The 14,441-nt window shown below is 52.0% G+C and overlaps 1 protein-coding gene across 1 annotated transcript in view; it reads left to right on the forward strand.

The window, feature by feature from the left end:
- The first annotated feature begins 9,575 nt into the window (after positions 1–9,575).
- CACNA2D4 (calcium voltage-gated channel auxiliary subunit alpha2delta 4) overlaps positions 9,576–14,441 on the forward strand; it is a 110,914-nt gene continuing 106,048 nt past the window's right edge. Inside the window, exons 1-2 of the mRNA XM_002914122.4 lie at positions 9,576–9,751; positions 13,063–13,144. Coding sequence (XP_002914168.2) covers positions 9,576–9,751; positions 13,063–13,144 — 258 coding nt within the window. The remainder of the gene's footprint in view (positions 9,752–13,062; positions 13,145–14,441) is intronic.

Genomic DNA, 14,441 nt, shown 5'->3' on the forward strand with positions numbered 1-14,441 from the left:
ACCTTGTTTTCTCCCCTGGAAAAGAGAGGGCGTACCTTTTGCCAGCTCCCCTTAAATTGTCCTGGGAAGTAAGGTCTGCCTGTCAATCCTTGTACAGGAGGAGAATTTATATGTAAATGTTATAATAGAGAATGGTTTCGAGGGCCAGGTCCTAATTCCGCTCCACATGCAGAATCTCATTTACTACTTGGGGATTGAGGGAGACATGCTGCCCACATCATACCCATTCTCCTGTTCTTCCTTGGTAACAATGCCCAGCCAGGCAGGATATCAGGATTTGTTAAACCAGGTGGAACAATCCTGTTCCCATATTTCCAACCTACGTTGTCACTCACTGTGACAATTTGACCCACTTCTGGCCGTTGGGTCAGAAACCTAAGTCTGCTGGCAGAGGGGTTGAGTGAAGTTCTGGAGAAATTTTCTGCCTTGTGTTAAAAAATGAACAGAAGCGACTGGCACCTCACCTTGAACTCAGGCGTGTTGTTTGGAATGGCATCAGCCCTCTTGTGACAATAACAAGCATAAGGATGAAGGCAGCAAGCAAAGGAGGGAGGGGTAGAAAGAAAGCATATGGACCTCTAGGGGCATCACAAAGCAGTAAACCAAGACCAGCAACTGTGACTCTGAGCCCACTTGGCCAACAGGTGGACCAGGTTTGAGGACAGCGACCTTGCTTCCCAGCCTGTGTCTCCACAGTGAGGCTGCTGTCTCCGGGGACAATGTCACGCTGCCACGCTACCTGCACATGGGGGTTCTGAGTCCCCCAGAACCAGAACCGGGAGCATAAACTCCTGGCTCACTGCAAGCTCTCACTTATTGGTAAAATGAGCAAATTACCGGCTTGTGGATGGTGCCTCTCAGCAAGCACTTCCTTTGGTCCTTCCTCTCCAAGCCTGAATTGCCTCTTGAGACCTCCCCATAGTCCCCCCAGGGCTATGAGCAGGAGGGAAATGCAGAGAGCTGGGGACTTTCACCAGATCCTTTACCACCAAGTATCCCCCTCCCGCCCCGCGCCGCTCCTTCCCTCAGGGCCCTCCTCCTGGGGTTGCTTTCTGCCTCAGTCTCCCACCCTTCTTTCCTGCCCCTCCCCAACACACACACACACACACACGCACACACGCACGCACATGCACACACTTCCTCTAACAAGCCACCTGGCCAGGTATTTATAGAACCTGCAGGTTCCCCAGTGACCTTCTCCAGCTGCCTGCCTGGCCAGCCTTTAATCAGCCTGGTGCCCTCTGCCCTATTGCTTTGATGTGCCTGAGACTCTGCAGGCAGAAGTGACGAGTCGGAGGCCTGGATGTCTCACAGACAACTGCACCAGCAAATCCAGGATGAAGCTTGGCTGATGGCTGGCTGTCACCTGCATTCACGCGGTGCTTCTTTGTGGTCAGTGGGCAGGTTCGTGTGCGGCCGGGCTGGGCCGGGGAAGGTGCGTCTGAGTGAGACCGTGGCACTTTGTTCAGTGGCCTTGTTCCTGTCTCCCTTCGCGTGAGGAGTAAGAATTGGCAGAGCCATGATTAAAGGATTGGGAATCTGAACATTTATTCTCCTTTTCAAAGCTCTAGAATCCAGCCAGCGCTGGTATTTTTTAGCAATGGAAGTTTTTAAAATGGGAAACAGCCTCAGGGAGACAAAAGGGGGTGTCCAAACTCCTGACTCTGCTCAGGGCAGCTGCAGATGCTTCCCCTTTCTTCCCCACTTAAAAAAATTATGGCTAAAAAAAAACCCCACAAAATTTACCAACTTAACTGTTTCTAAGTGTATAGTTCGGTAGTGTGAAGGACGTTCACATTGTTGTGGGACCAAGACCACCTACCAGAATTCTTTTCATTTTGTGAACCTGAGTACACCCATTAAACACTGACTCCTCTCCTCCTCCCCGGCTCCTGGTGGCCACCATTCTACTGAATCCGACTACTCTAGGCACCTCACATAAGTGGAATCATACCTCTCTGGTCCTCTTGTGACTGGCTTGTTTCACTTAGCATGATGCCCTCAAGGCTTACCCAAGTTGTAGCCTGTGTCAGGATGTCCTTCCCCTGTGTTCTCTTCTATGGCTACACCATATTTTGCTTATCCATTCATCTATCAATGAACAGTTGGGTTGCTTCCAGCTTTTGGTTATTGTGTACGTAGGTGTACAAATATTGTAGATGTCCTTTGTGATGTCCTCTGTGTCATCTGAAGGTGAAATGAGCCACCCAAGACTCATCTGCAAGAGGAAAGGGCAGTGAATGTTTTTTTCACAGTTATGTGGTTGTTTCCAGATGGAATGCAGGGCCCTGGGAGGGAAGGAGGTGGAAGAACAGGCAGGACCTGGCCTGATTCCACCCTACTACCTCCTACCAGAGTATCTCCACTTCCAACTATTCATCCACTCCACACGTACTCACCTACTTGCACTGAGTGCTGGTTTCAGAGGTGGTGGGAATACAGCAGAGAGAAAATCAGACCACAGTCCCTGTGCTCATAGAGGTTATGCTCCAGTGGCGTGGACAGCAGATGAACACAAGTTATAAGAAAATACCGAATGTGATATGTTTGATGGCAACCCCTAAGCAAAAAAAAAAAAAAAAAAAAAAAAAAAAAAAGCAGGGAAAGCCAAAAGCAAGATGATGCTGGGAAGAGAGATAGGAAATGTTGAAGGCAGGCAAAATTTTAGATCCTATAGCCACAGAAGGATTTACTTACTGAAAAAGCATTTAAAAAAGTAGAACTGTAATTCACCCACTATAAAAGTCACCATGGGAAAGTGGTTTTCAGTATATCCACAAAGTTGTACACCACCACCACTGTACCTAATTCCAGAACAATGTCATGGTAAGAGGTGATTTTTGAGAAATATCCTATGCTCGGTATCTTCCATCTGCTCCTCCCTTGGTGCTCTCTGCCTCTCCTGGCCCAGAAGGCAGACCTGGAGGGGGGCTGCATCAATGGGCTCCTTCTTCAGAGCCTCCACGTGTCTTTAACAGCTGGGAGTGCCTACAGGAGATGGGAAAAGAAGGACTTACTCCCCAAGTCCTCCCTGGATGGGGTCCCCACAGGCTGGCTGCATTCCGAGACCACTGTCCCTGTGGGATGGTCATCGCCATGGAGCTCACTGCCCTCCCCTCATCCCTTCAGGCCTAGGGACTGGGTGCCCACTGTCTCCAGCTCAGGATACAGCAGTGTCCCTGTAGTTTCCCCTTACGCCCTGTCCATACCTCTGTAAACAGCCCCCTTCTTACCCTCCTCTCAAGCCACTCAACTCAAGTATGCCATCTCTTCCTGCTAGGGGCCCTGCCTGCCAGAGGCCTGACGGAAATGAGAGGGCGAGCCTCCCAGGGGCAGCAGGGCAGGCAGAGCTCCAGTGGGGACTGCAGGTTCAAAAGCCCTGAGGCAGGAGCAGTCCAGACTGGCTCAAGGAACAAGATGCCACTGTGAAGGGTGCAGGCAGACAGCAGAGACCGGCCAGGGGGGAAGCCAAGCCAGCCCGTGGAGGGCTTTGTGGGCTGTGACAGAAACTTCGGCTTTTACCCTAAGTAAGATGGGCAGCCACTGGGGCTTTTGAGCAGAGGACCAACACGGTCTGACTTACAAAAGGAGCCCTCAGTTCCTGTACTAAGAATAGACTGAAGGGGGGAAGAGCAGAGGGAGGGAGAGCAGCTGGCAGTCAGAGGCCCAGCAGGAAGCATGTGGGACACTCATAATGGGATAATTGGAGGAAAGTTCCTTTACAAAGGTGTGGATGTAGAGGAAACACAAGAGGAGCCCAGGGCTTAGAAGCAGCTGGGCTGTTAACACTTTCCAAGTCATGGAAAGGAAGCAGCTACTAACAGAGCCTGAGGTGAGCACGAAGGTCAGTTTTGTGTGTCAGCTTCACTGGGCCACAGGGGCCTGGACATTGGGCGAAACATTATTCTCGGAGTGTCTGTGAGGGGCTTTCTAGAGGAGATTAACATTTAAGTTGACAGACTTGAGTAAAGTATATTGCCCTTCCTAATGTGGTGGGTCTTGTCCAATCAGTTGAGGGCCTGAATAGAACAAAAGCCGACCCCTTCTGTGAGTAAGAAAGAATTCCTGCCTGACAGCCTTCAGCCTGGGATATTGGAGGGCTTTCCTTCCTTCAGACTCGAGAAACACCACAGCTCTCCCTGGGCCTCATGCCTGCTGGCCTTTGGGCTGAAATGACATCATCAGCTCTCCTGGTTCTCAGGCCTTCAGACTCAGACTGAAACTATCCCATCCACTCTCTTGGGTCTCCAGCTTGCCGACTATAGAGCTTGAGGTCTGTCAGCCTTCTTAAGTGTGGGAGCTATTCTTTATAATAAATCTTTCTCTCGCTATATATATACACACACACACACACACACATATACACACACACATATATACATATATATACACATACACACATACACACACACACACACGCACACACACATATCTTATTGGTTCAGTTTCCCTGTAGAAGCCTGGTTAATCCAGAGGGATGGTCGTGCAGGGGTGGCCACCTGAAGAGGCACAATGGTGTTGACTTGAGGGACATGGCCAGCACAAGGAGATCTCACTTTCTTTCCAGGCTCCATCCAGGGCTCCCTATTAGCTGAGCTCAATGGAAACAAGCAGGCCAGACTCAACAGAGGCAGTCCTTACAGCTGAGACTCCAAGGATGCATAGCAGGTGCGTAGTGTGGAGCCTAGATCTGGAGAGGCAAACAGAAGGTATCTGGCATAAGCCCTAGGAAGGACATTGCCACAGTCCAGGAAAGAAACGATGGTGGCTTGGGCCAGGGTGGCGGCGGTGGGTTGAGGAGCAATGGCTGGATTCTGGATATATTTGTAAGGTAGAACTGGCAGGATTTGCAGCGGCAGTGAGAAGAGAAGGGTCACAATGACTCCAAGGTTTCTGGCCTGAGCAACTAGAAGGATAGGGTTGCCATTAACTGAAATAGCTTTCTTTGGCTTCTGCAGAAATTTCTTTTGAAGAAAGGATTCGATTGCTAATGAAATATTCTGAATCCCTGGTAGTATATTTTATATTTTGTCAACAAAATACACCGACCTTGCCTCATTTGACCTTCACTGTCCCCTGAAGCAGGTGGGAGAGGTGTTCGATGACCAGGGGGGAAACTGAACCTGGCACGGTGCTTCATATGCAGCTGTGCTCATTCACAGTCACAGAATGAATGAAGGAAAAATTGACTTGAAATGGTGAGAAATACTGATCTGTCATACTCTGTTGTACAATTAGGCCTGGAGATCTAATTCGTTCCATTGTCTGCCCTTCCATTGTTCGGGCAGGAGAGAGCCCAGAGACAAAGGAGCTCCGGCCTCAGCCTAGCTCTTGAGAAGCTAGTGACCACGGACATGTGGACAGTCACCAAGTAATGTAAAGCAAGGGGTGTGTGGAGAAGAGGGGAAGAGCAGGAGTGGGGCAGAGGGGAAGGGGGGCAAGGGAAGGAGAGGACAGGATGCTCACACTTCTCACCTAGCTTCACCCTCATGGGGAGAGCTTGGGAACATTCTCACAGATCAGCGCTCCTGAGCGACGGGCAAAGATGTGCATTTGTCGTCTTGCACAAAGGAGCTTACCTTAGATACTAGGTTCTTTTTATCTTTTGCTTCCCTGTTCTTTTTCTTTCCCATCCCCCTGTTCCCCTGTACTGCCACACCCATAAATCAATACTTCCCAATAGATACAGAGTTGCAGCAGGGGAGATTTGAGTCATATTTTAAAAAGAACTAATCTAATCCCCTCATAATCTAGATAGAGTCTAACTTTTCCCCAGCCTCATCTCCTCCCGCTCCTTTCTCTCTTCCTGCTCCTTTCTCTCCTTCCTTACCCCAACCCTACCATGCTCCCCATCCTTCTTATCCCTGACCCTACGACCCTCACTGTGGCAGTTTTAAAACATGTCTGCAAATTTTTTACCCTTCTGTCACTGAGAGGTAGGGTCTGTGTCTCCTCCCATTGAGCCTGGGTTGAACTTGGAGACTAGCTAACCAATAGAATACAATTGAGGTGATGCTCTGGGACTTCCACGGCAGACCATAAAGACAAGACAATAGCCACTCTATTCTCTTGGGATTCTAACTCCTGGAGCCCAGCCACCGTGCTGGGAGAAACTGCAAGCAGCCCGTGAAGAGGAAGCTGGAGCAGGCCATGTGGAGGAAGACTGAGTCCCCTGGGCCTCGGCCCCAGCTGAGTTCCTAGCCAACAGCCAGCACCAACTTGCCAGAGGCAAGTAAAGATCCCCGGAGGTGGATCCTCCAGGCCCATTAAGCTGTCCCTGATGACACCGCAAGAAGAGCCTTCCCTGCTGGGCCCTGCCCAAAATACATACTCATTAACTAAAGAAAATATTGCTTTCATGTTAAGCTACTAAGCATAACTTAGTATACAGATAACTGATAATCTCACTATTTTCCAACAAGTATATACAACGTAACATGACCATGGTTTCCTTCTTTTGTTCCTTCTGTTTCTTGGATGCTGTTGGTTCCCTATAATCAGCCATCGAGGAGTCTCCACTTGGTGAACTACTAGTCATCAGTTAAAGCCCAGTTCAAAGGCCTCTTTCACTGGGACGGCTTCCCTAAAACTCCCCTTCTCCTTTTTCCCACCATAAGGAACAAATGACGTTCCCTCTGCTACATCGCCAAATACCGCACTTCCGTATCACAGAACTTAACTCGAGTTAGCTGAGTGTTTGCTTGAGACTGAGATCAAGCACCATGTCCACCTTCATGCCAGCTCTGTGTATCACATCTCCAGGGCCTGGTGAGGGGCCGACACCGAGAAGATGCCCTAGGAAAGTGTGTTAGGTTGGAGTAAATCCTGAGGGGTTTGAGATGAAAGACTGACCTATAGAAAGTTGGAATGCTGTTTCCCTCGTGGCCCTTAAAAATAAAGCCACAACATACGTTCCCTCCTAGCTGGCAGGAGGGAAGGCAGGGAAGTTCTATCCTGGCCTAGAGCTAAGGGATGAGCCCCTGAAGTTTCTGAGTTTCAAAGGTGTATCTTAAGGCCTGATCGTTCCCTTAGCTCTATGCTTCATTTATTCCTGCTAAGAAATCCCCTCTCTGAAGTTACTGGGCTCTCCAGCTCTCTGCCCTCCCCCGCGTCCCCCGGCCCCACCACAATCCCTAGTATTTCTCAATATGTCACTGTGTACCTCTGAGCCACGGTCCTAATGAGCAGAACGGGCCAGAGTCAACAATGCATACAAAGCAATTCATTTCAGAGTTATTTAAGAGGTGTTTATCTCTGGACAGCTGGTTAGGCACCTATGGGTGAACTACCTTTAGCAGGTCTTTCAAAAGACATCACATCACTCACCATTGTAACACCAGTGTTTTCCTTTACAAATGCTTTGAGGTCTTCCAAAGGAAACCTAAAGGGCTGGGCGGGACCTGGGCCACTGCTGCGTCTGTGAAATGAGCAAGACGAGCATGGAAAGAGCTTTCTAAGCAGCTTCCACGCTTAGCACATTGGAGGAAGTCAGTGCCTTCAATAAGCAGGTGCCAGAAAGTGGGGGAGCGGCCAGGTTCTGTGGGGTCAGAAGCTTGCAAAATTTGGGGGTGGTTATCTACAGTAGAAAAGGAATACAAATTATAAGTACAAAAATAGATACAAAAGGGAGTATTTAGAATGAAAAAAAATCACTCAAAATTACACATTTTAAGAAGGTGATGAATACCACAAAAATCATAAAACCTAGAAAAATTGCACATTCTCCTTATTTATTAATTGCCCCATATGCCTGTGTAGTGCTTTTTCTAAATTTGCAATGATTTGTAATCCAAAAAATATGCAAAATTCATCTGAAATCAGGCATTCACAGGAACAATTCAAATGCATATAAAAATCGCTGCCACCTTATACTGAACCAAATAATTGTGCAACCAGATGACTCCGATGCCACAACATTGACTTACTGATGACTACGTGTAGGAGTCTTGTCACCAGAACACTCGCTTCCTCAGGCGTCTCTCTGCGTGGGCGGCAATCCCGCGTGCCATTTTGCTGGAACCAGCAGGTTTCGTCGGGACAGGACGCATCACACACACTGAGGGGCACCCTGAGACGTGTCCCGTGTACCCTGGGACTTCACCCGGGGGCTCAGGAGGCGCCATCACCACATCGCACCCACAGACACAAGCACTGAGATCAAATTCTGTCTCTGCCATCCCCGTCCGAAGAGCAGACCATGGAAGACCGGTTTGTAATTACAGACGTTCCCCATGGACTACTTCCCGCACGCGAGGGAACTGTTTGGGCCAGGTTGACGTGAACCAAATCCGCAGCTGGCAAATTCCCTTGTGGGATCTTCGGCAGAATCTGCCAGCCTAGCTTCTGGCTCAATGCATTTCGAACCTTCTTTTTCCCTCCCCTCCCACGCACTTCCAACGGTGGGTGCTGTGGGATGCTCGCGCCGTGACAAACGCAGGCTGCAGCTGCCCATCCTCATGCACGGGGATACTGAGCAAGGAGAGGGTTCCTGGAAGCCGGTCCCACACCCGCTGCTTGCAGATAACTCATCCATACAGGGAAGTGGCGCTGAGCTACAGAAATACATCCCTCTAAGCCCAAATTAAATGTTACCCCAATTCAACTTCCTCTCAGCTGGATCCCCCAAATGCCCATGGGCGCTCAGACATCACCCAACTAACAGAAAATCAGAGAAGCGGGGACAGCAAGAGACAGAGCGATGGACCACTGGTAGTCGGACTATCTTACTTTTGCAGGTAGTACAGAAACACTTGGGCAGAGGAATGTGCTGCTTCCTTCGGGGGGGGGGGGGCTGAGGCTTCTTCAGGTGCCCAGCAAATATGGCCCCTAGCCTCGAACCAGGAGCACGTGGGGGACGTGGAGACCACAGGATGCTGACGTTATCGACGGCTTCATCAAAAGGCAGCAGGCTTGGAGACAAGAGTCCTAACTCGGTCCCCAAGACTCCCTGTGCCTCAGGGGCCCCCTGAAAACAGGGATGACGACACTGACCTCCCAGGGTGGCTCTCAGGTTTAACACACCAATTTGTGACATCTCTTGGTATGTCAGAGCACTGGACAAACGTCCCCTGCCATTCTTGGACCAGAGTCGCAGCATCCTCTACCCCCTGGGTCCAGAAGGAACAAGTCTACAGGAAGAGCTCTGCCTCTTTAAAGTACGAGGTTGTGCTCTGACCCCAAATGGAATGAACTGAGCCCTGCCTTCTGGAATCAGGGTAATCCTGCTGAGGTCACTTGTGCCACCGCCTCCTCCCTGCTGTCAGGCAGGGGATTAGAGGAGAGACCAGCGGATTAACGTTTTGTCATAACCACTCCCCCCGCCCCAGACCATCAGCCCCCTCCCGGAGCCTGCTGGTCAGGTGGGGTGGCTCCTCTGTGCACTGTCCTCTGCAGAGAGAAGCCCCTGCCACCGCCAAGCATTGTAGCAAGATAAGACTGAAAGCTGGGGGACCCCAGACTCAGAAGGCAGAAGGCCTGGGGACGTCCCAAGGATCTTGGTGACAGGCGGAGAGAGCTGGCAGTCGGAGGCCACTCTCTTCTCTCCATCCCTTCACCCTAAGCCCCGCAGAGACACCATGCCAGGACTCCCCAGGTTCCACGTAGACACCAACGCCCCCCACCACAGGAGGCCCTGCTGCCTGTGGCCAGTGGCCGGGGCCTCCCTGCAGAAGACCACAGTCCTGCTGTGCCTGCTGCTCTCCAGCATCTCCCTATCCCCCACATGCGGGCAGACCAAGATTCCTCTGGACACGTAAGCATCAGGTTCAGCCCCCGCCCCATAGAATCCTCTGGCCTGTCCTCCCTTCCTTCCCCTTGGAGAGCTCAATCCTCTGCCCACCCTCCTACCCCTGACTTCTGGCCTCCCTCAGGCTCCCTCTGGCTCTCCCGTGGGGTCCCTTTCCCTCCCCTCTTCCCACCAGACTCCCATTCTGGAGCCCCACCTGCCGCTCCCCGAGGGCCCTCACACCTCAGGATGGCAAGCAGCGGCTCAAGCACCTGCAGGCCAGAGGGATGCTCCTTCCAGGATAATGGCTGCAATTAGGCCACTGGGAGGGGGGCTGTGCTGGCTCAAAATGATACCACAGCTCCCTAAGGATTGATGAGGAAATTTGTGGTTTGATACTCTGAAAGAGTAAAGCAGTTCTAAACCGACAAAATGGCTCATGTAGCCAGAAGCTGAGTAAAATTGGACTTCGCCTTCGTCTTCCCTCCCTGCCTCCTTCCAGGCCCCCTTCTGCATCCTGCCACTCAGACCAGCTCCAGGAAAGAATCTGCTATCGGTCATTTACACTTTGGGATAAAGCTTCCTTGCTGGGAGCGTCTGTTTTTCAGTCCTTCGCTCTGGGGGTCCTATTACAGAAGTGGCCCAGATACGTGGGGAGCGGAGCAGTCTAGACCACAGGGGGCAGCTCGCTCAGTCCATACCCAGGCCCAGCAGGAGAGTCAGCCTACCAGAGCCAGCTGCCAACCTCACGTCTGAGCAGAGGCGGGGACCGGGATGCCGAACGACACGTGTTGTGTGTAGCCTTGTGGGAGGCGGGTTTCAGCAGCGCTGTTTACGCCGGGCTGTAGACCCTGTCCTGTGTCCCAGCCGGGCACGGTGCTGCGCAGTCGAGGGAACAAGGTCGGAGAGGTTAGGCGAGCTCCCCACGTTCACGCAGGCGGTAAAGGGAAGCGCGAGGATTTAAACTCAAGTCAGCTTGACCCGCGCTTCCCCCACTGCTGGGCTCTACGACCATCTGGTGCTGAGGAAGATGTTGAGACTAATTCTCCATCCCCAGAACACACACCAACTAATAGTAAAAGGAGAACTCCGGGATAGGCTGAGTGCTGAGTCAAGGTGGCTGGAATCCAGGTCTTGGTTGTGGAGAACCGCAGACCGGACCATCTGTGGAGAAACCTCGACAGCTGGCCGAGATGGCTGGCCCTCAGACCTGCCTGCATCGGCACCCGCTTTCTCCCTTGGAGCCAGACCTCTGCCAGGCCCTTGACACCAGCCCTCCTCTCTCCCCTGCTGAATCCCCTTCTCAGTGTTGTGCACCCCAGTGACACTGCATCTCCCTCACGGCAAGCCATGCCCTCCCTTCTCACTCAGCCCTCAGCTTCCACCCCCCGCCAGGCTCCTACTGTCCTCCCAAATCTGTTCCCACCAAGATCCCCGAAGATTTCCTCCCTGCCCAATCCACCAGACATTCCTGGCCTCCTCTTCCTGGACTCCCTTTTTCTTGAATCTCCATGCATCAACGTCCATGACAATGAGCTCTTCTGGGTCTCCTTGGGCACCTGAATGAATCTTCTCTCCTCCTCAAGCAGTTCTTTCCCTCTGCCTGCCCCTGAGATTGTTGGTGTCCCCCAGGGTCTGTCACCCACTCAGAGCTCTTCTCACGCTATACACTCTCCTTGAGAGAGTGCCTCTACCTTCAGAATTTCAGCTCCCACCTGCGTGCTAATGACCCTCTCAGCCCTGCCTCTACTTCCTAGACTCACATACACGTTGCCTATGGACCGCTCTGCCTGAAGATCATGTGAGGTTTTAAAGCCAAGTGTGTGTCTTTCAAGATACAATGCAACTGGTGCCTTTTGGAGTTGTGCAGTGCACCACCCGCCCTATGGCACTCAGGAGCCCTGCAACAGGAAAGAATCTCACATTCTACATATCACAAGCGACACTCATCACCTTCTACCCTACTAGACTTGTTCCTCCCGATCTTCCTGGTATTCTTAATTTTATTCAATACCACCACCATCAGCTCAACCACTCAAGCTGGAAGCCTGGAGTCATTTTTGACTCCTCCAAGCTCTTCTATAATCTCTACCTAGAAATCTCTTCCAAATCTCTTTGGCAGGTTAAACTCTCCCAAACTTCTTTTTTTTTTTTTAAAGATTTTATTTATTTATTTGACAGAGACAGAGACAGCCAGCAAGAGAGGGAACACAAGCAGGGGGAGTGGGAGAGGAAGAAGCAGGCTCATAGCGGAGGAGCCTGATGTGGGGCTTGATCCCATAACGCCAGGATCACGCCCTGAGCTGAAGGCAGACGCTTAACCGTTGTGCCACCCAGGCACCCCAAACTCTCCCAAACTTCTAACACTGAACTCATATCCCACTTGTCCCAAGAAGCCTCCTGGCACCACCACTACCCTTCCCCGAGCTTTGTTGGCATGCCTTCACCTTCACACATGTATTATGCTCTCCGTACGTGGAGGGTGTCCCTCTCACTGAGGGTTTTACAAAGGTGAGCACTACCATGTGGTTCCAGCACTGTGCGCAATGGCCAGCACATAGTACGACCTCAGTAATGATCGTCTAAATGACTGCATGAATGCAACCTTGACAGGATCATGTGGACAAGCTCATCTTGTGCCATCCGGAGATGCTCAGACCACAGGACGCCACCAGCCTGCCCAGGGGGAGGGAGCTTGGTGCATTTCCAGGGATGGATGAGAGGTCAGGGCTTCTCCAGGAGGCCTCCTGCCCTCCCTGCCTGGCCTGCTCTCGCCTCCGCAGAAGCACTCAGAGCCTCTTCCTCTGCACAGCCTCATGTGCCCTCTGAAGTTTCAACAGAGGATTTGGTGGCCGGTCGTGACCTTGAGCAGGGCACACTGGAGGGCACAGCCCATTGAGAAGCTATAGTGGTGCCAAGCAGTTCCTGTTTCCGTCCTCAGAGTCCTCCCCACCCTGGCCTGGGCCTGTCCACAGCCTCTTCCCCTTCTCTCCTCTCCGTTCTCCACTCACAAATCAGAACCCTTGGGGGCTTGGGGTCAGGCTGCGCTTCCCAGCTCGTCCACCCTGCCCCCTCAGGGCAGCTGCTGAGCCCCCAAAGGGCCCTCTTGGTCTCCTGCCCCAACCAGGAGGGGTGGTAGCTCCTTGTGTGTGTTTCTGGGTACAGGTCGGTGTATATGTGCACCCATGTGTGTACGTGCAAAACTTTACGTATTATGTGCCTTGTGTGTGTATCGGTGGGTGTCTGTGTGTGTACACAGTTGTTTTCTATGTGTGTGTGTGTGTCTGTGTCTGTGTGTGTGCGTGTGGACACACACGTACTTCCATTGCCCCCGGCAGAGTGAAGCTGTGGGCAGACGCCTTCGGCCGGGACCTGTATAACACCGTGACCAAGTACTCAGGCTCTCTCCTGCTGCAGAAGGTCAGCAAGCCCCTCCAGGGAGCTCGCAGGGTGGTGGGAGGGCAGTCAGCCAGGGACTTCCTCCTGATGGAGAAGCAGAGCCTTCTAATCCCCAAATGTCCATGCTGTAAAGGGTCCTAGGAATCATCTAATCCATTCTCCTCATTTTCAGATGGGGAAACTGAGGCCCAGGGAGGGAATGATTTGCCTAAGTCACAGAGCAAGTCATGGGGGCAGGATGGTGGAGTGGCCAAGAGCAGAGGGTCAGCTCAGATACCTCAGAGGCAGATGCCAGGAGGGAATCAGACGGGCAAGAGATCTATTTGGGGGCTTCTGTGAAGAATAAAAGGGAGAGGGAGCAGCTGTGAGCAGAGTGGGGTACAGCCTTGACCCCTGTAGGCGGGGATGGGGAGGGCGGAGCAGGGGTAAGCGCCCTGCAGGGGCTGCTTGGGCAGTAGAAGTCGATGAGCGGGCCTGTGGCCCTCTTCAGGGAGAGCTTCCCTGACCTCAGTTCTCGGAACCTCCAGGCGCGCCTCGCACTGGAGTGTGCCCACATGGGGCCCTAGCTGAGGTCTAGCCCTCTCCTGGCTCCCGGGCAGGAAGCGGGGCCTGATGGACAGGACGGTGCACGAGCTCCCCCCTCGCCTTTATTTATTAATGGCTTTACTGCAGATTGACACCGAGTCTGTCCTCTTACTGGCTTATAAACAACCTCATTTTCTCTAATACTTATAACTCCCAGACCCGTTTTAATAATGGCCTGCCATTCTCCATTACCATTTGTTAAGAGCTTTATATTCACGATTTAATTCTCACCACAACTTCATGAAGTGAGCACGATCTTCGCCATTTTCTAAAAGTTGCTAAGAGCAAGTCTCAGGCTTTTATGCCCGCACGTGGCCACTCCGCAGCCTCTTCCGAAGGCCCCTGGGTGGGGCCGGAGGGAGTGGGCGGGGCCAGGACGGGCGGCTCCGTCTCCCGCGCCCCCTGCAGGCCGCTGTACCAATGACAGCTCAGACCCACTTCCGCTCACGTGGAGCTCCCACCCAGCAAAGCACCAGGTCTTTTGATTTTCTCTTTTGTGCCCTCCAATCCCGGGCGAGGCAGATACAGTAATATTGACGTAGCCGTTTGGGGTAAAAGCGTTCTAGAGCGTGCTCTAAAGCCATGCGCATATCACATCTTATAGATCAGGAAACTGAGTAATTCGCCTGAGGTCACATGGCCACTAGGTTGCCAAATGGGGTCTTTAGACATTAATGACACACACTAGGTGAGAGATACCTCCTGCAGGCCCAGAGAGTGCACTTGAACCCAG

Source organism: Ailuropoda melanoleuca, chromosome 16, assembly GCF_002007445.2.
Source record: "Ailuropoda melanoleuca isolate Jingjing chromosome 16, ASM200744v2, whole genome shotgun sequence".
Taxonomy (NCBI): domain Eukaryota; kingdom Metazoa; phylum Chordata; class Mammalia; order Carnivora; family Ursidae; genus Ailuropoda; species Ailuropoda melanoleuca.